This window comes from Apiospora phragmitis (genome assembly GCF_038363925.1).
Source record: "Apiospora phragmitis strain CBS 135458 chromosome Unknown utg000016l:1.0-887042.0:1.0-888152.0, whole genome shotgun sequence".
Lineage (NCBI taxonomy): Eukaryota > Fungi > Ascomycota > Sordariomycetes > Amphisphaeriales > Apiosporaceae > Apiospora > Apiospora phragmitis.
Window position 1 is genome coordinate 262677 of NW_027117416.1, and position 23964 is coordinate 286640.

The 23964-nt window shown below is 51.2% G+C and overlaps 7 protein-coding genes across 7 annotated transcripts; 6 read left to right on the forward strand and 1 right to left on the reverse strand.

Moving 5' to 3' along the window:
• Positions 1 to 2655: 2655 nt before the first annotated feature.
• Positions 2656 to 2997, forward strand: PG994_015264 (uncharacterized protein; the record flags this gene model as incomplete). Its single annotated transcript, XM_066866671.1, has 1 exon — positions 2656 to 2997. One exon carries the CDS (start codon positions 2656 to 2658, stop codon positions 2995 to 2997), a length of 342 nt encoding a protein of 113 aa, XP_066707585.1.
• Positions 2998 to 4078: 1081 nt separating this feature from the next.
• On the forward strand, positions 4079 to 4411 carry PG994_015265 (uncharacterized protein; the record flags this gene model as incomplete). Its single annotated transcript, XM_066866672.1, has 1 exon — positions 4079 to 4411. One exon carries the CDS (start codon positions 4079 to 4081, stop codon positions 4409 to 4411), a length of 333 nt encoding a protein of 110 aa, XP_066707586.1.
• Positions 4412 to 4697: 286 nt separating this feature from the next.
• Positions 4698 to 7204, forward strand: PG994_015266 (uncharacterized protein; the record flags this gene model as incomplete). The annotated part of the gene is made up of 2 exons (XM_066866673.1): positions 4698 to 5044; positions 5095 to 7204. The coding sequence occupies 2 exons, from the start codon at positions 4698 to 4700 to the stop codon at positions 6059 to 6061; spliced, it is 1314 nt and encodes a 437-aa protein (XP_066707587.1). The 3' UTR covers positions 6062 to 7204.
• A 7025-nt stretch (positions 7205 to 14229) lies between these two features.
• On the forward strand, positions 14230 to 14841 carry PG994_015267 (uncharacterized protein; the record flags this gene model as incomplete). The annotated part of the gene is made up of 1 exon (XM_066866674.1): positions 14230 to 14841. One exon carries the CDS (start codon positions 14230 to 14232, stop codon positions 14839 to 14841), a length of 612 nt encoding a protein of 203 aa, XP_066707588.1.
• Positions 14842 to 15537: 696 nt separating this feature from the next.
• PG994_015268 (uncharacterized protein) lies at positions 15538 to 15801 on the reverse strand (the record flags this gene model as incomplete). The annotated part of the gene is made up of 1 exon (XM_066866675.1): positions 15538 to 15801. One exon carries the CDS (start codon positions 15799 to 15801, stop codon positions 15538 to 15540), a length of 264 nt encoding a protein of 87 aa, XP_066707589.1.
• Positions 15802 to 20061: 4260 nt separating this feature from the next.
• PG994_015269 (P-loop containing nucleoside triphosphate hydrolase protein) lies at positions 20062 to 20883 on the forward strand (the record flags this gene model as incomplete). The annotated part of the gene is made up of 3 exons (XM_066866676.1): positions 20062 to 20117; positions 20199 to 20334; positions 20497 to 20883. The coding sequence occupies 3 exons, from the start codon at positions 20062 to 20064 to the stop codon at positions 20881 to 20883; spliced, it is 579 nt and encodes a 192-aa protein (XP_066707590.1).
• A 1902-nt stretch (positions 20884 to 22785) lies between these two features.
• PG994_015270 (uncharacterized protein) lies at positions 22786 to 23765 on the forward strand (the record flags this gene model as incomplete). Its single annotated transcript, XM_066866677.1, has 3 exons — positions 22786 to 22936; positions 23113 to 23449; positions 23552 to 23765. The coding sequence occupies 3 exons, from the start codon at positions 22786 to 22788 to the stop codon at positions 23763 to 23765; spliced, it is 702 nt and encodes a 233-aa protein (XP_066707591.1).
• Positions 23766 to 23964: the final 199 nt, after the last annotated feature.

Below are 23964 nucleotides of genomic sequence, written 5' to 3' on the forward strand. Positions count from 1 at the left end.
CGTCTGTCGCTTTATCGGTGATCGCAGACTTGGCAGCCCGGATAAAAAGCTTCGAAGGGTTTTAGAACAACACACTACAGGTCTAGAATCCAAACTTAATGCTACGTATTTGCCTGTTTTGGAACAGCTGGTCTCCGGTCTTTCAGAACAGGAGCAAAAAGATGCGTTGAGATCGTTCCGCAATGTCGTCGGTTCGATCGTGGTGCTTGCTAGTCCCCTTTCTGCTTCGGCTCTGGCTCAGTTGCTTGACACTACTTTGGACGACGTGCTAAATAATCTAGACTTACTTTATTCCGTTCTCAGTATCCCCGATTCATCTGAACAACCGATCCGGTTGCTGCATCTATCCTTCCGCGACTTCCTTCTCGACCCGGAGAAGCGAGAGAGCAACCAGTTCTGGATTGATGAGAAAGAGGTCCATCGTCGGCTAGCCACGGAATGTCTGCGAGTCATGAATAGCTCGCTGCGGACGGATATCTGCCAAGTACAAGCACCAGGGACGACACTCTCCGATATCGACCCCCAGCGAATCAGGGAGCACCTGCGGCCAGAGATACAGTATGCCTGCCGCTACTGGGTTTACCACCTAGAACATTCAGGCACACAGCTCTCCGATAGTGACGAGGTATACAAATTCTTAACCCGTCACTTCCTCCACTGGCTAGAAGCGCTCAGTTTAATGAACAGAGTTTCGGAAAGCTTAGAAATTCTAGCTACGATAAAAGGCCTCACTGTAAGTTATAAATTAATTCGTTTCGTTAGGTAGCTAATATCCGTTGAAGTCAAGTCCTACTAAACAACTCGACGCTTTCTTCGACGATGCGAACCGCTTTATTCTAGCTAACGTTTCTACTATCCAAGTTGCCCCTCTTCAAGTCTATTCATCTGGCCTCCTCTTCGCCCCGAAACAGAGCGTAATCCGCGCTACATTTCAAGATCTTATCCCACAATGGATCTTGCACCAGCCAGTAGTAGATGACAAGTGGAATAATTGCCGCCAGACGCTCGAGGGCCACAGCTCCTACGTCAGCTCGGTGGCGTTCTCGCCCGACAGCAAGCTGGTGGCGTCGGCGTCGTACGACAAGACGGTCAAGGTCTGGGACGCGCAGACGGGCCAAGAGAAGCAGACGCTCGAGGGCCACAGTTCTTCGGTCAGCTCGGTAGCGTTCTCGCCCGACAGCAAGCTGGTGGCGTCGGCGTCGCGCGACAACACGGTCAAGGTCTGGGACGCGCAGACGGGCCAAGAGAAGCAGACCACCCACATAGGCACTACTTCCTCTACATTATCATTTAGCCCGGACTCTTCACATCTTCTCACCGCTGTTGGTGCTATTCCCGTTGGTAGCCAACCTAGCCAGCCATCACCTCCACCGCGCAAGATTGCACGCCTCGGCTATGGTATCAGCGAGGATCGCAGCTGGATAACTTGGTATGGAAATTATCTGTTATGGTTACCGCCTGATTTCCGGCCAGTATTATCCGCTGTTGCCGGCTCTTTGATTACGATCGGCTGTGCTTCGGGGAGGGTGGTTTTTATAGAATACGACATGGAAGGGGTTGGGAAGCAGTAATTCTTGTGCAATTTCTATTCTAGGGCTTCTACTCTTTATCTTCTTTTTTCTACTACCTTTGAAAATGGAGGGTTCCAGGGAGCGCCGTCAATTTATAGACCGCTTCGCCTTCGTTGGGGGACCAGGAAGATTCTAGACACAGGTCCGAAATGAGTAATATTTGTTGCCACCGTAAAGCAGGAGGGGTATATGCCAAATCTATCTAGTGGCGCCAGCCCTCAATCAATCGATAGAATTGAAAAGGGCCATGCCGGCTTCTTCATGGTGCTCAATTTGGGATGCTGGAACATTCCTCGAAAAGGGGTCATGTACGTATGCTTTTGAGGTAATGCCTTCATGTGGTTATATAGAAAGCAGCGTGGAGCTAATTCGCGACCCCGCGCCATTAGGGTCAACTGTCCTCGTAATTGATTACCTAAGAGCCTATATGGGATTACAGGTACATGCCAAGCCTTGGAAGAGTACAAATTCAGGCACCTGGTCAGCGAGTAAGCGTCACTGTGCACCTGTCCCAAAAGGGAAAGTGGTCCGAGCGGAAAGAGATTCTCGGCCCACTATCAAGGAAGCCGATTTCGTTACCTGCTGTATATAGTACATCCAAGAAAGACACGACAAAAGCACCTTGCTATTGCGTCTCGTTCTTGGACCCTTCGACACTCGCCCGTGCTCGAGAAGGACTTCCGCCATGTCCGTCCGTCCCGTCATGACCGCCCGCTGTAGCGGCGTGTAGCCCTGCGCGTCAAGTCCGTTGATAGCGACGTCGTAGCGCTGCAGTAGTACCATCCCCCACCACACCTCCGGACACACCAGCACTCCGGACTAGTAAAATAACAACAACCCCTTTAACTTCTGTATAAGTGTATTAACCAACTAACCATGTAATTAAGGTGTTATTTACATAGTTTTAATCAGAATCTCTTGCTCTATAAGTGCCATGAAGTTATTGGAGATGTGGCGTCTTGGCATCGGTGTTTCGGCTCTTAGAAGTCCGCGCCGATTGCAGAATTATCTGTATTTTGAGATGTGTGCGCCCCCTGACTAGAGACTCTTGCTCCTTATACACGAGGTATCAGAACCAGCCAAAATGCCTTCCCCCAGCTATACCGAGGACCAGCTAGTCGATACTATATTCGACATTACAGACAACGGCCTCTCCCTATCGAAATCGGCCCAGAAGCATGGGATTCCCAAGCAGACCCTTTCTGACCGGATGAGGGGCAAGGGAAGCAAGGAGGAGTATAGTCGTGATCAGAGACTATCGGAGAATGAAGAGAAGAGACTAGTCGACTGGATTCTGCGCCAAGAGAGCCTCGGATATGCCCCCTCCCACTCTCAAATCCGGGCCTACGTAGTCTCGATTTTGAGCAGGAATGGGGAAGACCTGGAGGCGCACCCTTGGGGGTTAATTGGGTGGCGAGGTTCGTGAAACGCACCGAGAGTATATCGAATAAGATGGGCCGGCGTCAGGAGGCAGTTCGGTTCAATAATTTCACCCCCAAGGCCGTCAAATGGTACTTCGATATCAGAGAAGGAATATGGCTGGATCAAGCCACAGAACACAGTCAATGTCGATAAGGGAGGCATCATGGCTGGGTTTGGTATGCCCCTGAATTCTCTGGCCAATTCTGAACCTATACTGACTCTCTCAAAGGACTGGATAGCTTGGTTGTTGGCTCTTCTGATATGAAACAGAAGGCCTTGCTGAAAGGGGCGCAAACCAGGGCCTGGACCTCCTTTATCGAGGCAGTAACAGCAGATGGTCGAGCACTCAAGCCAGGAATTATTTTCAAGGGAAAGGACCTCCAGAAGCAGTGGTTCGTTGAGCAGTTCCGGACTATAGCAGACTGGTATTATATTACCAGCCCCAATGGGTGGATAGATCACCACATTGCTATAGAGTGGCTCAACCAGGTATACCTGCCACAAACCAAGCCGGCCGACGAAGGAGAAGCTCGATTGATTATACTAGATGGTCATGGGAGTCACGCACAGGTGAGAGCTTATTTTTCCGATTTTCCTACGTCTGGATTCTGCGATCCTAAGTTGCTGACCCCTTTTCCAGGATGAGTGGATGGCGACCTGCTTCCTGAACAACGTATACTGTTGTTATCTGCCGGCACATACTAGCCATGGCCTCCAGCCCCTGGATAATGGGCCATTCAACGCCCTGAAGGCAGCGTATAGGCGAGAGCTCGAGAAGCTGGCTGTATTAACCGATTCCGCACCAGTTGATAAGGTTAACTTTATTAGAGCCTATTCGGCGGCCAGGTCGGTTAGTCTGACCGAGAAGAATATAAAGTCGGGGTGGAAGGTAACTGGGAATTGGCCAATCTCACGAACTAAGGCCTTGAGCCACCCAGAAATACAGCCGGACCTGGTTGATACACCCCTGGCAGATGAGGGAGGATGGCGCAGCCCCTGACTCGCCTCGCACGCCGAGAAACGGCCGCCAGATCAGAGATCTGGCTATAGGAAAGAGCCCCCTGACTCGCCGACTATTCGGAAAGATGGCCTCTAGTTACGAGTATCAACAGGCCGAGTTAGCAGTTAAGGATGCTACTATAGCAAGACTGGAGGAAGAACTGGCTCGAGCCAAGCGCGGAAGGACTAGACGGGCTATACCAAACCCCAACAAGCGCTTTATGGACTTGGCAGAGGCGCTGGGGGCCCCTGGACAAGAGGAGGTTATAGTCGTGGAAGAGGAGCCCCTTCGTCGCAGAAGGAGGGCTCGAGAGGTTGCGGTGGTAGAGGAGGAGGAAGAGGACGAGGAGGAGGAGATTGAGCCACCTCAGATCATGACTAGATCTGGTCGCATGGTGAAGCGGCGTAGACTGTCTTAAAGAGCTTGAAATTCTGATTAAAACTAGCTATATAACACTCTGATTGATTGACTATAACCTGTTTTTATCTATAAGTGAACATGTGGTGTTTTAGCTTATTTAACTAGTCCGGAGTGCTGGTGTGTCCGGAGGTGTGGTGGGGATGGTAGTCGAAGGGTGTCCATCGAGCCACCCGCCACCGCGAGATGTAGAAGAGGTGCGCTGGTTTCGGGCAGCACGGACGGGCCTTGCTGTTGCTGCTGTTCGCCGACGCTCATGTTGGACTGGTACTTCGAAGACGCTGCCGATGGGCATGTTGTTGGCATCGGATCGGCTGTTGTGGTACCAGGACAGATACCTCGCCATTCTAGCGCGCCCGAACGCGCTCCAGCAGCTATTTTACTATTCAAAGGCCCTTTCCGCTTCGGAGCCCTTTGAATCGGCCTGGGAATCGATCATAACTTTGTTTGATCCGTTGCTTGGCTCTGGTAGTCAACGCTCGCGTCTCCTACCTATTGACTTCGCTTTTATTAAAGCTCAATGTATTATGTTGAGCGGCAAACGTGGCGATGAATGTCAAACTTCAGTGACAGACTTCCTCGGCAACCTTGATAACCACACTAGCAGAACTACTCGAAACTGGATGGAAAGCGGGTAAGTTATTCACGCACTTCGGATGCCGTGCAATAGTTGACAGTGAACAGTTACTACATTGGAATCTCCAATTGCTGCGCCTTGTTATGTTGGGGCAAGGAGAGTAGCAGTTCCATCTACGAGACCATCCGGACCAGAAGAAAATCAGGCTCCCGCAAGGAAGATGACGAGCAATACAAGAACAGGGAGATCCCCGACCCCAACCACCCTGACAACGCAAAGGGCCTGGAACAAGCTCGTTGTCTTGCCGAAGGGACGTACAACAATTTTTTCTCTAGATTTGCCGACCCTAATATTTTGCCTTACCTACATACCATACTCGTATTCCATCGCTATCTGATTCTTTTCCCATCAGCTATGAGTCTGCTCGAGACAACGTTCCCTTGGAAACTGGTATCAGCGCTTCTCAATTCTTTTCTGCATTCGTACCACGAATATGAGAGAATTCAAAGTGACGAGTTCCCGAGGCCGGTCAAACAATCACCCAGACCACTCCCAGAAGACTTCGCCCTCCGGGGTTTAGTTTGGGCCGACAAGTACTTCCCGCCCGATTGGTTCTCCAATAACAAGATTGACGATGACGAGAAGTATTTCGAGGTCGCCTCTATGACGGATGAGCGAAAGGAGAGGGTTCTTTGGCTCGGCATTTCTATTGCGCGGCATGGCAAGTGGCTGCTTTATGACGACAAATCTCACCAGTTCTCTGTCCCTTCTCGATTCGAACAGGATATCAATATCATGAGTGTTAATACCGAAATGGACATGGTCTCCGAGCTCAACCTGTCACGAGCGTCCACGCTTGTCCCATATTTAGCCGGCAACAAGGCAATGGGCAAAGCCGAGAAAGGCGACAAAGATATACCGGATATCGAGGATTCCAGCCGATATGGCGAGACATCCCATCTTTGGACCAGGCTATCACATTACGCTGAGAATTTTGCGGGGTGGTGTGGGTGTTGGTGTGGACGTCGAAATAAACATCCTCCGTGCACGAGAGCTCCGAAGCCTCGACGATAGCTAGAGGGAGACTGAAACTTGGTTCCGTAAGAAATTTTCAAAGTAGCCATTCTATGAAAGGGAATGTGTTCTGACCACCAATTTTGGAGTTCGATCAACAAGCATCTTTTTTTGCAACAGAGACTACAGAGACTGCAGCATGAATATTGGATGGTGGAAGAAGCGGGTTAAGGGGGTGGCTGGTGTCAGCCACGGGAGAAGGTGGCTGTGCTACATGGGGCCGCGCTTCCAGTTCAATTGCAGTCAGAGCTCGTAACAGCAACAAATCTCATCTAAACAACGGAACATGCACCTGGTTGGGATCGAGCAAAGCGGAAAGCGGATACAATTCCATCGAAATGGATGTATGCTGCAACCATTACAGCCACGTGGAAAATCTGGTGACTTGCGCCGCAGATGTCGAAAAGCCGAGGTGCCCATCTCTCAGGAATCCTAGCCGCGTAGATGGCAGCGCCCACGAGATTTGACGTCGCCATCCAGCCCATCCAAACCAACGACATGCGCGATTTTTGCACAGCCCAGCCGTAAACCAGAATTCCGTGCACGACGAAAATAATAGAGCTCAGTCCAAAGCCAGCGTAGAAACAAACCCGCCAGCTGCGGAACCTTGGCGAAGCAAAGTGCGGATCAAGCGTAAGAATAGCACAAGTCAGTGCAGTACCACTGGTAGAGGACCAATAAAGCAAGCGCATGCTTTCGTTACAGAAGAATCCATAGTAGATAGTTGGGATTCCAGCTCCCCACATCAATATGAGAATCCCTAGATAGTCGAGCTTATTGCAGAACGACGTTAGGGGATGGCTGTGGTTCCATAGGATATGGAAGGTTGCAGAAAAAAGAAAGCAAACCGCCACCCCCAGACAGTACGTAGACACAACGACCAAGTCGACTACTTCCCTATTGGCCTGGAATTTGTAAACGACTTGGTGAAAATATACAGACAGCGTAATGAAAACGGCTGCACCGATAAGGTGCGAATAAGCGTTGACTGTCTGGTTATGGAGGTAGAAGAGGCTTGTGAGTGACCTCCAAACAGAGCCGGAAGTCGGCCTGTAGCCCGATAGAATGTATTCGTTGTCTTGTTGCCACGAAGGAATCTTGTGGAAGAACAGCAGCCGGGACGGCGTGTACCATGGCTGAGATGCCTCACTATTGCTGTTGGTGGGATCTCCGATGGGAGATACCGATTGCTCTGATCCGAGAGATCGGGATCGTGAGCGTGAGTGGGGGTATGGGCGGCGATACATTGAATCTATAAGCTACAGTAAAGAAACGATAAAGAAGTCGTACAGCCGGCGTTGGGAGCCTTTGTCAGCTGTACAGATACCCCGTTCTACCTCATTGGCAAGAATCCTAGATTGAAATCTGGACGGTGAACCTGGATTTTACTGTATAGTAATTATAACATATTTTCGTTATTGGTCACTAGCGTAGAGCCGGTTCGCGAGCCCGCATCATTTTAGAACTAACTGCCCAATCCTCCTAAACTGCGCAAGAATAACTGCGCAAGAACAACCGCAGCATTTGGGCAGCATTCCGTATTAGAAGCCATATACGGCACATCAGGAGCGGCGAATATCGGTCACTGTCGGTTATGGCGCCACGAGAAGGCGTTTGTACTGCCGCTGAGACCCAACAGAACTTGGGACTGGAAATAACCCGTGAGCCTCTTCGCGCTGATGCGGCAAAAAGAGAGTACGGTTTGCCACTGAGTAATTCTGGTTCCATTGCGAATCCGTCAAAAATTGGATACTTGGAGACTACGGTTACAAGGCCCCTTTTGTCATGGCTCTGAATCATCGCAACTCCTAGTTCTCTCGTACTGTACTGTCGGCTCCCGTTCAACTTCTCTGGTCGAGCGGATGCGGATTCGCTCCTCAGCCTCTCAGCGTCGGCGTCTCCTCTACCTGCCATGCCAGGAATAGCGGAGTTTCCTGGAAGTCAGCGTCTACCGTGGCGGCGTACGAAGCAGTGAGTAGGACAAGGTCGGGTACGGTACAGTGATCTCGAAGTGGCCTGCGTCTTTGCTCATGGTGGCTCGGTCACAATTGGAAGTCAGCCAAGCGACTACAGCGAGTACAGCGACAGCTGTCGTCTCCCAAGTCTGACTTCTGCCAAGGTCATTAGAATCGGATAGACCGTTCCGGACGACTTCGAGTGTGACGGCCCTCTTATAGTAGTAGTCAATCAACCTGATTATGGGTAAACAGTATGGAATGGCACTCTGCAGCACTGAATAGAAGCCTCCTTTGCCAACGTATGTCACACTAGCCTAGGCCCACCTTCTGTGGTAGTAGGTAGGCGATGTCCAGGGATTCTGGTACAAGTATTTGAGCATAACTGGCCCAAGAGCATCGTTCCTCTCACGCACGAGCCTAACCTCCCCGTATTATTAACAATCGACTGGGGCAGTACGCAGACATAAAATCCCCCACTTTCCCACAGGGTTGCCTACATACAGGGTCTGGGAACCAACACGGCTATCTTAGTTCTCAGAATCTCGTCTTCGTCTCACTTGGCCAATACTACTTGCAACACAAAAGGAGAATCACACCACAGCTCCCTTTGTCATGAAGAACATCACATCCAGCCTGCCGCCACTAAAGGAGGCCACACCCATGGGCATCTTCCAGGCCCTTCTCGGCCAGTGGATAGGGCAACTGGACATTACACAGACGAGCTCCATTCTCACTCTTGCTGGACTCCCTTGGAGCACATTCCTGGAGTGTCTATAGAGCTTCAATGGCGCACTAGCGTGAACTAGCGGGCCAGGTCTAGAACCCACCGTTATTAGCGTAGAGCCGGTTCGCGATCCCGCGTCATTTGAGAACCAACTGCCCAACCCTCCTGAACTGTGCAAGAACTTCTCCTCGAGACACGTCGAAGAGAAGCTGGCCCGGGATCCCTCTCGCCAACATGGGTTCGGAACCGGATCAGCAGCTCCCCTGGTGACGTTCGCCCAACTCGAGCTCATCATGCCATCCCCATTTGACACCCGCAAGCCAAGCGCGACTATATCTACCGTTACGCGGGACGCTATTGCTACTCTTCCGACTCTGCACTCTGCAAAGAGACAGTACTGTACTGTATGTCACTGGATGTTTCCGGTTTCATTCGGAATCGGCGTACCACATCGATAAGGGCACAATTGGATACTACGGTCGGGCGGACCAGAGTGGCAGGTTGGCCTCTCAGTATCATTTCTGCATACTACTCGGTGAGGAGTGGAGGGACCTGAAAGTGCCTCGTGTGAGCCAGCAAGTGCGACACGGCCAACAACGGAGCACAACAATATCGGCGCTGCTGTTCGCTGGCTTTGCTCATTTGGACCGGCGGCGCCACCAGCAGCTCTGCATCCTGAGGTCGACATCTGCCCTTGCGACGACTGGCTCTAGGGAGATGGATGTTGGTTTCATCCATGAGCCAATTGATTGCCTATGTATACAGTCGCTAGCGAAACCTACGTCCTCTTCCTCTCTCTTATAGTTCTAGTTCTGAACCACTTTGGAGGGGTAGCTGTTGACATTATGTACCCCGCCATGCTCCCAGGTACAGAGCCAATCTCTGCTTTTGCTACTCGTTCACTTGGACATCCACAGACCGATTACTATGCATTTGGATTACTTACTGTATGCTCAACGAGAGCTAGAGCTAGAAACTGTTGGCAGTCGTATGCCTTCCTTATGGCACTACAATCGTTCCTGTAAGCGTCTACAAACAGATGTTTTGTCACAATTCGGTCAACGTCGTTTTCCGCGTTGAGTTATTACAGTAACAGATAAGAATGAATACAGTACGATCTATTGATACTCGTTTGGCACGAGCCGAATAACTTCCATGCAATGGTCAGTCATAACAGTCCTTTAATCCAGGTAGTATTTGACAATCTTAATTGAACTGCAGGCCCTCATGAAAAGTTACATCCAAACGTCCATTATTGCCGACACAATGTCGAACTTTTGCTTTCGCTCGCCGATGGTAAGCTCCAGAATGTAACCCGGCCCGCTGCTTCGATGTGTAATGGGACCTGGACAAACATAGTCTGCATTGTCGCTGCCTTCTATACCAAATGTATTCGCAGATATAGAGAGTACTGGAATAATCCCACTTTTGTAGTAATCTCTTACCAATCTGCTACATTCTGCAATTACTACTGACTTGTGTAGAGGCATATAAGCGAGATTGTAAATATTCAAAGTGATATCCGAATCCGTAAAATCTAGCTCATATCGGTCGTTCATTTTACCGTGCGGCTTAAGGCTTGATAGGAACAGATTGAAGGCGCTCCCTGTTAGTTAATAGTCGTCATTCGTTACTATCAATGCCAAGTACCGCCCTTCGCAGCCAGGCGGCGGCTCGCTTTCGATGTCGCCAATGACAGTGAAGAAGATTTGTTTATCAAAGCAAGTTTTGAGGAAAGACATATTGCGAAAGAGCTCATCCCAGATCTTTTTCGAAGCTGGGCTATTTGCAATGTATGAAGTGTAGTCGTCCATAGGTAAGAAACTGGTCATAGGAATGCCTCTGATTGGTGATACATAGTTATCCTGTTTGTTGTAAACCGTAATATAGATATACCTACTTCACGGAGTAGTGACGCGGCATACCCACGCCTCAGCCGTAGACTATATACCATTCGACGCCTAGCGCATGCCATCGCCTATAAGAAGTAAACTGAACTCGTGATGTTTGAGATTGTGTATACCACGTAATCGAAGGCTTCTCAATCGCTATCCACCTGTCCACCTGTCTCCTGATCTGCGCATTCGCTTTCCTCTATTTGCCACAGCGACAGACCGGGCCTCGTAGAGACTTATGCTATAGTTTGCGGCGAGGTCTGGAAAAACACAGTTTGCTGTCACGAATCTGTTCGTTACAAAGCAAGACACCTTAACCAACAGTGCTGTACGAAGCCTATAGAGGCTGAGTTCAGAGGATGTGTCCCAGTAATGCGTTAGGATATGTTTCGAGGCCTCCCTTGGTAACAGAGCTTCAGGGGGATTGTCATCCTTGGCCAACTTTTCTCCTTGAAGTGGAATTTGCACGGGCTTTTCTCTTTCGACTCGTCACCCTTCCAAGTCTCCCGGCAACTAAAGCCACACGGGTATATAGCCCAGGTGCCCGGCCTCTACACTCCTGGATTTTCTCGTCCTTCCCTTCGTCAGCAAAGCCTTTACCCTAATCCTGTTATCATTCCTTCCGGTCATGCCTGCACAAAATCGTGCTTTCAATTTTATGGAGCACAGAGAGCTTGGTGAGAAGCTCGCACATTGCTATAATCTAGCCTATGAGTTCGAGGAGTCCGCCAAAATAGTCTAAAAAAAAACTCGGTAACCTGCTTAGTTGCGACTGCAGTTGTGACTGGGACTGTAAACTGCTATTTGTGGGGACGTCCTCCGCGGACTTGGACCTAGATACCTTGAAATTCGACTGCCTTCCGTACTCCCAGGCGTGCCGGCAAGTCCATGATTGGACGGCAAGGCGGCGTACCCTGCCTACTTAGAACCCCTAATCTCTTCTGCTAACACACTCCTATCTAACGCTCACGTTCCTACAAGCCATCTCCACGTCGCCGGGTTTGGTTCCTTTGGCAATGGCTCGTGTGTGACAAGGGCAGTAAGGGCTTGGTTCTGATTCAACTAATAATTGACTATGGCACTTCTAGGGGCTCTGGTCTTCTGTCTTTCCTCTCCATCCGGGAGGGTGATTCGTCAAGCTTATATACACCTAGTCTGACATCCTTCGGACGTCTTTTATCTCCTTAGCCGCCATACCCTTCAGGAATGTTATTATCCGTTAGGTCGATATGCATGCCTTCGTTAGCATGCGTGTGACATCGTGATACTCTTTACAACATCTACAACAGCACGTATTAGGCAGGTTGCTCCCCACTGAAGACTATTCGTGATTGCGGGATTTTGATTCTGGTTTTGCTTGTACATCTGTGTTTATCCCGTTCCCCATTCAAATCCGACTCCACCCACAGAGTAGATAACAGTAAATCGCAAAACGGCAAGCTTCCCGCAGCCAAGGTATGTGTTACAGACTATAAAGCAAGGCGATGTTGTACATACCGGGTGGCACTCGGTATGTGTCTCGGTCGCGCAAGTCTGAAGCTAACGACGGCTACTCTGAAGCGTCCAGATCCTGTTGGTTCGCGCAACCTCCGCCAACGCAGTTCTTGGGGCCTCTGTCACCATAACCGCGGGCACAAGCCTCCGACTTGGTCACTCGCTTGGACAAGTCACCTTCCGCCAGCTGTTGTTTTGTAAATGGAAGTTTCCGGGGCTTGATTTTGCTCCTCTCTTCCTTGTACTTCAAGACCGCCCCAAAATGAAAGTTCGTCCGCGCAGCGGGGCGGTTAGGCTCCGTGTGGAGCCTCAGGTGCTGTATCCAATTGTCTTTCCGGTTAAATTTCCTATTACAGAAGTCGCACTCCGCCTCTGCTCCAAGGCCATGTTTCCTACAGTAAGCTGTCAGCAGCGGGCATTACGGGAAAGGGCGAACGAAGTCGTACGTGTTCTGGTGTCTCTGAAGGTGCTCGCGCCTCTTGTAAGCCGTCCTATTCTTACATCCCGGAAAGCTACACACGTGAACTGATTTCGGGATTTTGGCTACGGAGATTTGGGCGTCATCCATGTAGCCTACCTCCTTCACGTTGCTTCGTAGGTTAGAAGCCGGCGAATCGGCCTTCATATCTCTGTGGAAACGCATGGACGATGGAGCGGCTATACCGTGAGCGTCCATGGCGTGGCTGTCGGCCATTCCTGGCCGTAGTGAAAATCGCTTATAGCCTTGGGCGACCACCCTGGGTGATAGCGTTCGAATAAGAGACAGCTGTGCCAGGGGATCAAGTAACGGGTATTGTTGCCAATTATAGGGGCCTCTAGGCTCGAGAAGGGAGGCGGGCTGGTGTACAGGGCCTCCAAATATATGGGTGAAGTCGAAATCGTTGTCGCAAACCATTGGAGAAGAATATTTAGATTTCACATCAACAGGAAAGTATCCGTTGAGGGTTTTTGAACAAAACATATTATAGGTTATAGGTGCGGAACCCTTAATGGTGTCCAACTCTTCCATAGCTCTTGGTGATCAACTTGAATTGGGAGTCGATCCATTGAATAGCGGTTTTTACAGGCTACGGTAGAGCGTGTTTAAGGAACTCCTCGCGGAAGAAGCACAAGAACGCCGTCGACTTTCATCAGTATGCCGTTTAGCAAGCTAATAACAACGATTCGGTGGTTGCTAAGTTGACTGCGTTGGACCAGGGTTGCCCAGCACCGCTCGAGTTCAGGTCATCTGCCTCAGGGCCTTACATAAGGGATGAAGTCATGACTCGTTTGAGAAAGGTTGGACAAATGATGATATAGTTATAGGGGCGCAGCTCTTAGCTACAAAGTAGCATTTTAGGTCTGTACCTCTAATCTTGCTCCTCTGGATCGTACCTACCCGTAGCATACTTTTTGCGTCTATTTCTGACCGCGCTAGCTGAAGCTACTCTGGCTTTATTGACTTTGTACTGTACAGTACCTCAAGATACATTTATAAAACAGAGACTGGTGTGGTGCTTGGTAGTGCCAACTATGTAAGGCCGTTCTGTGTCGTTAATATTATCTGCGGATAGCAGAATGCTTTTTTGTAGCGGTTTAAAGCATCTTAATCCTACTATATCCACTTTGCGAGTATCATTTGCTAGCTAACAGAAATGTCAGATGCACAGGCTACGATATGGTAGATGCGTATTTCAGGAGGCAGAGTTGCTGATCCGCCGCTCCAAATAACGAAAGCCAGCGAACAGCGGCGGATTTGAAGCCAGATGGGGACTCCACCAGGCGCCGGTACTGTTTTACTTTAGTCGCCCGCCTCCTTCGACTCCCACCGAGAGCGACAAAAGTAGACGCCGAACATATGACTGCCTCACAGCCCTCTTTGCGCCCGAGAATTCAGGCGTCAACACTTAACCTTTATCATTCATCAACGTCTTCTGGTGTCCTTGGATCGTTAGATTGTCTGCTAGGAACAGTTCTATCACGAAGTTTTTCCTTTGTTTCCATTGCGTCTGCCGACGATCATCGCTACTTCACAGTCTTACCAGCTTTTCCGACCCCACCCATCCACCTATGGACACATCTGAGAAGAAGCCTCCTACCCCACCACCGTTGCCCCCAATGCCAGTCTCAGCGGCGCCTGCACCTACACTTGCAACTGCACTTGCACCCGTCAGCAATGTTTCGCAAAAGAGCGAACGCCCTTCCGTGTACCTGGCTTCCCTCGAAGCCCTGGGACCAAACGTGGTGGAAAATGCCCTGTACATCCCGCCGTTCGATAACCGGCCTGAGCCCATGTGGTATTTCTTCTACGGGACCTTGACCAAGCCCGAGATCCTGCAGCACGTCATTGACGCGGACGAGACGCCAGCATACCGCCCAGCCAAGATCATCGGCTACGAGCTTGCTTCGTGGGGCCAATACCCTGCTCTGATCGACAACCTAGAAGGTAACAAAGTTGCCGGGTTCGCCTTCCAGGTCCCGACCCGCGAGCAAGAGGAGAAGCTAGCACGCTATGAGACAGACGCGTATCGCATACATTGTTGCAAGATCGAGTTCACGGATGGGCAAGATCCGGTAGAAGTGTATGGGAATACCTTCATGTATGCTGGTGACGCCGAGGCGTTGAAAGCTGGGCGGTTCGACCGGCGTTTGTGGCAAATTCGTACGGGACAAGTGCTACCCGAGGGTTGGGGAAGTCTTTTAGGTAACGGCGAAAAGCGACAACCTTAGATGCGCATCACTTCCTCAGCAACGCACGACGACTCAGACGAGGTGTAACAATACAGTATACTACAAGGACTAGGTTCATAAGGTGTTGCCATTTAGCTTTGCTAGAGACGGCTGTGTGCTGGTGATTTAGGGATTGCGTTCAGGATAGATATCATGCCTATTCAAATTGATGGGCCTAGCCTGTTTGTTGGCCGAGTTCGTAGCCTTCTTTTACTGCATCTTGTGTACGGTGTACCTGTGTCCTCACTTGTCGAGTTACCGAATGCTCCGATATTGACTGCTGAAAGAAATCCTGAAGACGCTGATGCTAGGTCTGGCACACCCACCTAGCTGCGGCAGCCTGGGGCGTCATAGTGTGGCCGGCATATGCCTTTTTCGTTTTGCGGGCCTCGGTCCAGGTAGAGGTAATTGTGGAGGTTTCCTTTTGGGGGACTCAGCCTTATCCTTCCATTGGTAGGTAGTGATCGTAGGCATAGAGGTTCCGTGCTTTGCATTCCGCGAAGGTCTATGTCCAGTTGAAGTGTTTGCACCGCCAAGCAGGGGGAAAAGCAGCAGCTTTCTTGTTATTTTGAACGTTGATCATCTTATACAGTCCGTGTACGGTTGGGCCGCCTTCTTCAACCGTGCCGATCATAGTCAGTAAACGTACTACGACCCCCCGTCCGTCTACCAATCGAGAAACCAGGAACAGCCGCCTTAAGGCGACCGCAACACCAAAAGCAAGATATAACCTACGATCACGCCCCGTAGAATTGGAGCAGCATCTCGATCGACGAAAGCGCCGGAGGTGCGGATGAGATGAAGCTTGAACTCGGCGGGATTCTCAGCGACGTAGGATTGAGCGACCCCTCGGCGTTTCTGCGGCGTCTCGGAGCGTTCTAAGATCAGCGTCGTCCGCGATGCGCCACTGGCGTTACTGCACTCGATATAGCCTTCGCCCCCAACCATCTGATCCAGCATTGACATTGGTTCCCACGTTGGCGTGGGCGGAAGACATCATCGCAGCCTCTTGGAAGTGCAAGAAAAGAGCAACAAGCAGGCGAAGTCGGTGATCCTACGAAATCGGATACAGCTACACTGAGAAGGGCTGAGGAACCGGACGAGATCTCGACTACGGCAAAAGAAGCTCACACCGCGCGTCGATCGCACTCTGGACCCTGCAGCACGACGACGATACAGCGAACGACGACGACAGCTATGATGATAGACCACTGTCATCGTAATGTTTCGCGTTGCTCTTCGCCTGCGCCTGTCTCCGCACCGGCGCCTTCTCACCGGACGTCCAGTTCTTGGGTGACATCAGGATCTGGCAGCGAAAACCCAACGCCAACATCCGACGCGACAAAAAGGCGGACGCTGTGACAGCTAATCCTCGGCGTGCTAGTCTGGCTAGTCGGTCTAGATGATTGCGGAACAGAACGCCACGGGAAGTGCCCGGAAGACTAGGCTACTGTGACATACGTTGTACGACCTTTCGTATTACAATGTGTGCCGATCAAGGCGCAAAGGAGGTTTTTGTTCAATTCTGCAGAGTACCGTTCCATACGGAAATCTATGTTCAGACTGTAGCGAGCATTTCTACTGCCCTGCCCCCTCGGCTCCCCGTTAACGAACCGCGCACTTCTAGACCGCCACAATTCCAATCCAGTATCCCCCATGTCACGGCAGCGAACCCCCGTGTGCCCGCTGCGGGTATCTTAGAAAAAAATAGGGAAGAATATCGTTCAGACCTTGGGCGAATGGCTAGCGGTTCTTGTGTCCGCGTTTCGACTTCGACGAATTCGCGGAAGTGGATTGTCCAGGTTTTTGCCGAATGCCGGATAGCATTCGCTGATATTTCCAACGTACAGCTGGTTCACTCTGTATGCTAAGTTTGCTTCTGGGTTATTTGCTGCCCAGCGTGCAGAATGAGGGTTGCTTGAGACTTACATCGCCGGTGTGTAGTGCTTCGTACGTGATACATGTTGTCGTTCTTATCCAGGACCGCTGTGCGCCTAACGCTGTCGAGCTTGATCAGGTATAATTCCTCTCGCAGAACGCGAGCTCCAGACACGCTCGTCTTTTCAGCGGCTTACTTGACTAGTCGGTACTCGGTCTCATCTCGTCAGACGATCTTGATGCGTTGGGGCTTCCTGGGGTCCATGGTCACGGCGCGGCATCGCCAGTCCTTCTGTTCTCCCGTCGCTCGTATCTCCTTCTCGATCGCGGCTCGAACCGTTCCGGCGGTCACAGCCGCCCGTTTATCGTCCTCCATCCGGGAGGTGTCAATCGTGCAGTACAAGGTATCGGTGAACGTGGAGGGCGTCGTGTTCATCGAGGTAAGCATATGTACGTTGCGAGATTCTTGTTCGGTCAGGTTATGAGATTTGGACTTGAACGCATTCTCAGGTTTCCATCCTGGTTGCTGTCTGCCAAAAACGACATTACTGTATGTACATGCCACGCTTGTTACTAATGAATGTCGATAGCGGGGTAACATAAGGCGTAGAAGTCAACTCCTCCACTGGGTGTATTGCCTCCTTGACTACCAGACTGTGCCGCTAATGCATTTTCAAAGCCAGTAGATCTCCTTATCCCATTATCCGTTCCTGGAGTGAGAAGCTTGATGAATCGAACCCCATCACTGACGGTTGTTGTTCCTCCGCAGGAACTTCTGTCATGCTCCCATCTTCGTGGATTTTCATCACCAAACAGTGTTCGTCCCCAATGGTACGTTGGCCATGGATCTCTGACCCGTAGCTGTAGAACGGCTACGAAGTAGCACTTCATACTCACGAAATATCCTACTGTACCTTGAGGCACGATCCCAATAAGACCGGAAGTAGCTTTGGGCAGCATGGTCAGAAACGGTCTCCGCTACCGTAGGTCCCTCCACATCCAGTCCGCGCGTTGTACTGAAAACGAAGAACGTCGGGCGACACCCAAGAACTGCTGGACAAGGTCAACGCCGTCCAGTCTCAGCTGGCCCACCACAACGAAAAATAAGTCTATCCCCGCCCTCGTACAGCAGAGTTCTCCTACTCACGCACAGTGTGGTAGATTAACCACTAAGCCGAAGCTTAGCTATTCGAAAATTGGGTTAGGTACGTTATCCCTGTGAAGAGACTATGCCCCGCCTCTCTAAGGCATCTAGCGTACGAGGGTCCGTATTATGGTATCGTTGGTATGGTGTCCCAACCAATACTGTAGTGGGTGGGCTATACGTGCCTGAGTGTGGAAAAGGCTTGGCTAGCTGTGTCGTCTGGGCTTGTGCAAAGTGCGCTCGGGATGGGTGGTAACCACGTTACCTGGTGATCGCAACGGTCTAGATCTGGCTCCGAACTATCGTGTTGAAAGTAGTGGTTCGTCCTAGCAGCCTCGATAATCTTGGTATAATAATGAATTTGCTTATGTTTTTGAAGAGCTTCGAGCGTCACCACCGTGGCTCAGTTATTCGTCATTCACGTCCCTCATCGTCGTCGTGCTTCCGTCACAGGGCTTAGTGAGGGGGGAAAGGGATTGAAGCTGTATTAGAGTTAAAGCCAGTGGACCCCTTAGATCAATCTCGTTCTAGATCCCGTTCTAGATCCCGTTCTAGACCACTTTGACCCCAGGCACTTAATTTTTAACCGTTACAACGTTAATATTCTCTAAACCATTCTATTTTAATTGAGATGAAGTATCGGTTACGATTTGTTACGGTAAATAACTCTAATAATGAAAGCGTAGGTGAAGATTCGGATTCAAAGATACTGAATCATTTATCTACTGCTGGTTCCCGCAAACTATGTAGTCCAAGGTCCCAGCCTTCAAGATAGCCATAGTATCATAGGACCTTGTAAAGCAAACAACACAAATCACAAGCGGTCAGTATCGGATGTGGAGGGAAGCATGGTGTAGCAGGGCAGGGGTCTTTGGTTTGAGCATGAGATGGGTCGTGCATGTCGATAGAATTGCACAGACTTTTGGCTTTCGACCGTCGGGTGGGGACTGGGTAGCTTCGTTCAGCCTCGAGGAGTCACTGTGCGCCGGCATGGTTCGTGGGTGGTAGACTTGGGGCGAACGGCGACCCCAAGTTCCAGTGCTGGTGAAGGTAGAAGTGCGCTTTTACGGTCGTGCCTGGTCGTTCACACTCGTCAAATCCTTTACTACGGCTTCCTCGAGAGTCAGTATCTACGATGTAGACGTGTGAGATGCCCTCACTTTCCGCTTGCCACGCCGTAGCTACGGTACATTCAGTTGAGTGGGACTAACCAGGGAGGGTTAAGTGAGGAATACGGACAATGGATGTGCCAAAACCCCTTGACAGGGTTAGAGCATCGTGCATTGATCATCTAGATGTATTAGGCGTCATGCAGTGCTTCCGCCTCTGAGTACTCCATCTCCATGTCCCAGACCCAAAACCGCTCAATCGACCAAGTTTCGATGCTGTAAAGTAGCCCAGTATTGGTCCAGAAAAGCAGCATACGCGTCTAGATCCTGCTCCGACTCCCAGGTTGGGCATTCATACCCAATCCACTTTACAGAGTAGTATAGGAATCCACTTCTGGTGTCGTAGTGCCCTATCACCGCATCCATGTTATGATCTGATTTACCCTCTCTGATTGCGGGCCGCTGCTGGCCCTCCTGCCATACAGTACCTGCCATCGTTGGAGATGCAGCCCTACGGATGTATTGCTAGGTGCTGACGCCTGTACCGTACAGTATATACTGTAAAATCCAGGTTCCGCGTCCGCCATTCAGACGTCAAAAGAATAAGCCCGGGGTACTGTGGGGCGCCATCGCCGTGCGTAAGCGATGTGGGGGAAGTACTAGTCATCGCCAAGCAAGGCTTCTGTAGGGCTGCATGTGTGGCGCGCTGACAGGTGCCGCTACCGCTAAGCCCTGTACTCCAGCGGACTTGGAGTCAACAGTGGATTACACCACGGGGTGGAGGAGCAGTTTTGAGCTGACTGTACTGTGCGTACATGGTACATACATACAGTACATACAGTTTGCATAATGCAGTTGTTAAGTCCAGACTCGGTATTTAGAGGTAATAGCGATAGAGTAGCGGGTCCGTGGAGGCTTGGAATGCGAGCTTCACTGATCTATATACAGTATATTATATAAATCAATATATATATCATCCTGCCAATATAATCAGCTCAATAATAGCATGGAGCTAGTCCAAGCTATAGTAGCAGGCAGTAACCTTTTACAACTACTTTACATACCAAATTGCCACGTTACATTAACATAATGCCGAGTCTAGCCAGCCCTCGTCCTATGCGACTTATTTGCCTAAGCCCCAGCCGGTAGGATCTTCCCGGCGCAGAACCATCTCGCGTAGGCCAGACCCAACCCGACTATTACTGACTTATTACCATCTGTTACAGGTCTGGCACCCATGCATTATACGAGGCACTTGGGCTATTGGGGTACCAGCCATACCATTTCATTGAAACCCTTAAGCAGGGTATTTCTCACCAGAAGCTCGCCCGTGAACTCCTAGACGCCTGGCAGAGCGGTACCGTGAAACCGTAAAGCCGCGGCGACTTCGACAAGTGGTTCGGGAACTATGATGTACGTATTAACGATTCGGACCTTTCCGCGTTCGGTCCCCGGCAATCCTCGCCGCCTTTTCTTCGTCCGGCATGGGACGCTTAGCGTGCTCACTCTCTTCAACAACCACAGGCCCTGACCGAGGTGCCCGCCTATGCCGTTCCCCAAATGGTGGCGGCCTACCCCGAAGCCAAGTTCCTTCTTCTCGAACGCTCGCCAAAAAGCTGGGCCAAGAGCTTCCAGGAGGCGGTCATTCCCGAAGCCCGCCGCGCCGGCCAGTTCCCGGCCAACTTTTTGAAGCTCATGGATGCTGGGTTCCGGGAGTTCAACGACATGTTCTACATTATTGGCCACGAGGTCTCTGGGGGTGCGTTTAACGGGCCCGGTGGGTTCGAGAACTGTATTCGCTGGTATAAAGAACAGTACGTTTCTCGTCTGTTTCACCCTTCCGTGTTCCCTGTGTTCCCTAACAGAAGACCCGAGCGTTCGGATCCCACGAAACTGAGTCCCGTGTCCTAGTGTGAAAAGAGTTAAAGACCTAGTTCCTGCGGAGCGGCTCCATGTCGTACACCTGGAAAAAGGCTTTGGCTGGGGCGACCTTTGCAGGATCTTGGAAGTGGCTGATCCCTGTAAGCCATGGCCTCGCAGGAACAATGCAAAGGAGCTCAAGGCCTTATTAAAGCCGCACATTGCGCGTGCCACCACCAGGGCCGTGACCAAAGCTGCCGCAGTTGGCGTTGGAATAACGCTCTTGCTAGTTTATATAACTAACAGTAAATGAAAGTACGTAACCAGCGAGCTACAGTATTAAGCTGGACGACAGTCTCGCTTTCGAGATTGCGTGGTTCAACATGGAGTACGTGGTCGAAACAGAGTTTGGCCGGGGAAACAACTCAAGTAGTGGAAAGCACGGTCCATGCCTAGGCACTTAGTCGCCGTGTTGTGCGAATATATTTGGAATACGAGTACACGAGCATACACTGGTCACGAGCACAGGAAACCCGAGGATATGGGGAGGGGTTCCACGTGATTTATTCAGTCTTCACAAGGTTTGCCAGCCCTCGCATACTCTAATCAGTTTTCGCATCCGAACCAAGCGGTATACAAATTCAAATATCGATTCGTTAATGCGTCTATAACGTTCTTTGGTGAATATTAGGTTGTTCCATCATGCGTGGCAAAATGACTATATAGTGCCTCCTGTTCTTCGTTCGTCATCGTGGTTGCTAAGCTACGTTTGGAGGCGATGAGCTCTGGAGTTGTATACGACCCGTGGGTTTTAAACGATCATCGATTGAATGCGTGCGTTCTTTTAAGGCGGAAGGGCCTGTGTTGCCTTCAAGACTACCCCAACCGCGGGAGAGCCCTTCACCAGAATTGGAGCGCTGACAAGGACTACGCCCACCATGTCCGCAAATGCGGTCAAATGCAGCTCGAAAAGTGTCAAGTCCTGTCCCAATGGAATTCTCTGCGATGATTCTCAACCGGAACTGATCATCCATAGCGAATCGCTAATGCCAGTAGTTGTGATTCCTTCGGCAGTTGACGGGGATCTTCTGCCAGCATAAAAGCACGCGTCGTGATTTTGACACGTCAATGCTCCTAGGCTACCATAAAAGGGCCGGAAGTTGGTCAATTCGCTAGCGCCAGCGACAGTTGACTGCATGCAGTATACACGCTACGTGGTCTAGGGGCCTTTGCATGCGACATTCAAAGCGCTACTGTTCGCCTTGCTGTTGTTACTTTTTTGACTTTCCACTTCCCAGCTCCTCTGTACCCTCCTCAATTCCAATTGCGTGGCATCAAGCTTGTGATTTCATTTCGATAACCTGCTGTTCCTTTTACGGTTTACTCGACTAGGACTCATCTCAAGCTTCATCACGCATTCGCTCTAAATCCACGACTTGGGTTACGCGGTATCCTGCTCCGGCTTAACGGTCTTCTCCCTTTTGAACTCCCTTCCACTTGGCTTCGCATTCGCCAACTTGAATTTTCCATTCTACCCTCGCGTTTTGAATACCCACCGTGGCCCCCGTCTCGCAATTGACCTACGCATGCATGCAGGACCCGGGGCAATGGACACCGATTGAGTCTCGGTCGGCCTTCGCAAAGAGTGGCGGCTCCTACCCGACCGTATGAAAAACGACATCCGGAAGCACAAGATTGATGGCTCCTCCCTAGTTCGAGCCACCAACAAGCAACGATACAGTATGATCTTCTCGGCTATTGGGGTCTCGCAGTCCCCCTAGAATATGATATTACTCGAGTTTCTCGAAAGGCTCCAGGCCTCCCACGCCACATTCTCCAGCAACCCATGACCAAACCCAAAGCGCAAACCCGACTGGGCTCAAGCGCCCAACGGCGAGCGGCGGCGTTTTCAGCTGACTGACTTCTCCCTTTCCACAGTTTGCACTTTTCGGTATGTGCCTCTGGAACCCCGGCGCCAAAGCTATTGGCATCCTTGAACCCGAGTCGGATCCTGATGCCGACGACGGCGCCCGACGCATCAACATTCAAAGTCACGGACCCGGCTACAAGGGACATCAGCGCCAAATCAACGGCCTCCTCGCACGTCCCAGCTGAAGCCTGATGAAACAACCTTCCCAACGACCCCCTCCGCGACCATAACCTTCCTCTCTACGGCGAGTCTGACGAGGAGTCTGCGTCGGAAACCTCGGCCGCTATGTGGGATAAAGACGACGGCGAGGACGCAGCAAGTCGGACTGACGCCGCAGACCAGCATCCCAGCCCGGGCATCGGTCTGCCCCGACAAGCCGCGAGCCGCGCTTGCCCAGGCGACCAAGAGCTTCGAGGACGACTGGTCTCGGCGCATGTCCGATCGGCTCAGATTGGAAGCGCCGCGTACCTGGATAGACGAGACCCGATCGAAGGCCGAGATCGTTCGCGCGCTCCGGCAGGAACATACACATTTAGATAAGCGCATCCGCGGCTTATACGAGCAGCTTCTGTCTCCAAACCAGTGGCGTTCGTCAGCCGACCTCGCGCAGGTCGCCGTCGTCCAGCCCTCTGTTGAAGATCGCCAGCCCGTGCGGTACAAGCTGGACTTGGCCGTGTGGTTTTCCTGGTCAGTCCGGCGCCCCTCCTTGCGTTCCCGTGCCTAGTTGTTCAAGCCCCTCTCCACCCGGCCCGTCCACTTCTTCTGCCCCTGGAATCGTCGACAAGACAGTACGGAGAACCCACTCGTTTTCTCTTCACTCTGCCGACATTCTTTGCTAGGTCCTGGGGACGAGGACGACTCCGACGGCCAGATCCCGGAGCCTTGCTTATTCGCCGAAGCGTGCAACAGCTGGAACGAGGCCGACTGGGAGGGAACCTGCGAGCTTTTCGGCCGTGACGCCTCCGCCACCAAGGCCAACGTCGGCGCCTTCTTGAGGCCGTGAACCGTTACCAAGCCATGGTCACGTTCGCCTGTCCTGCCCAGCCCGTGCAGCGGGGCATGGCCGGCGCGCTGCTGGCGGACGACATGGGTCTTGGAAAGACCCGGTTGGTGTTCGCTTTCCGACTTCATCTCATCAAACTGCGACATGACTTAGTTGACTCTCCCGACGAGCATCTGCCCCTAGGCCATCCTCCCGGCGC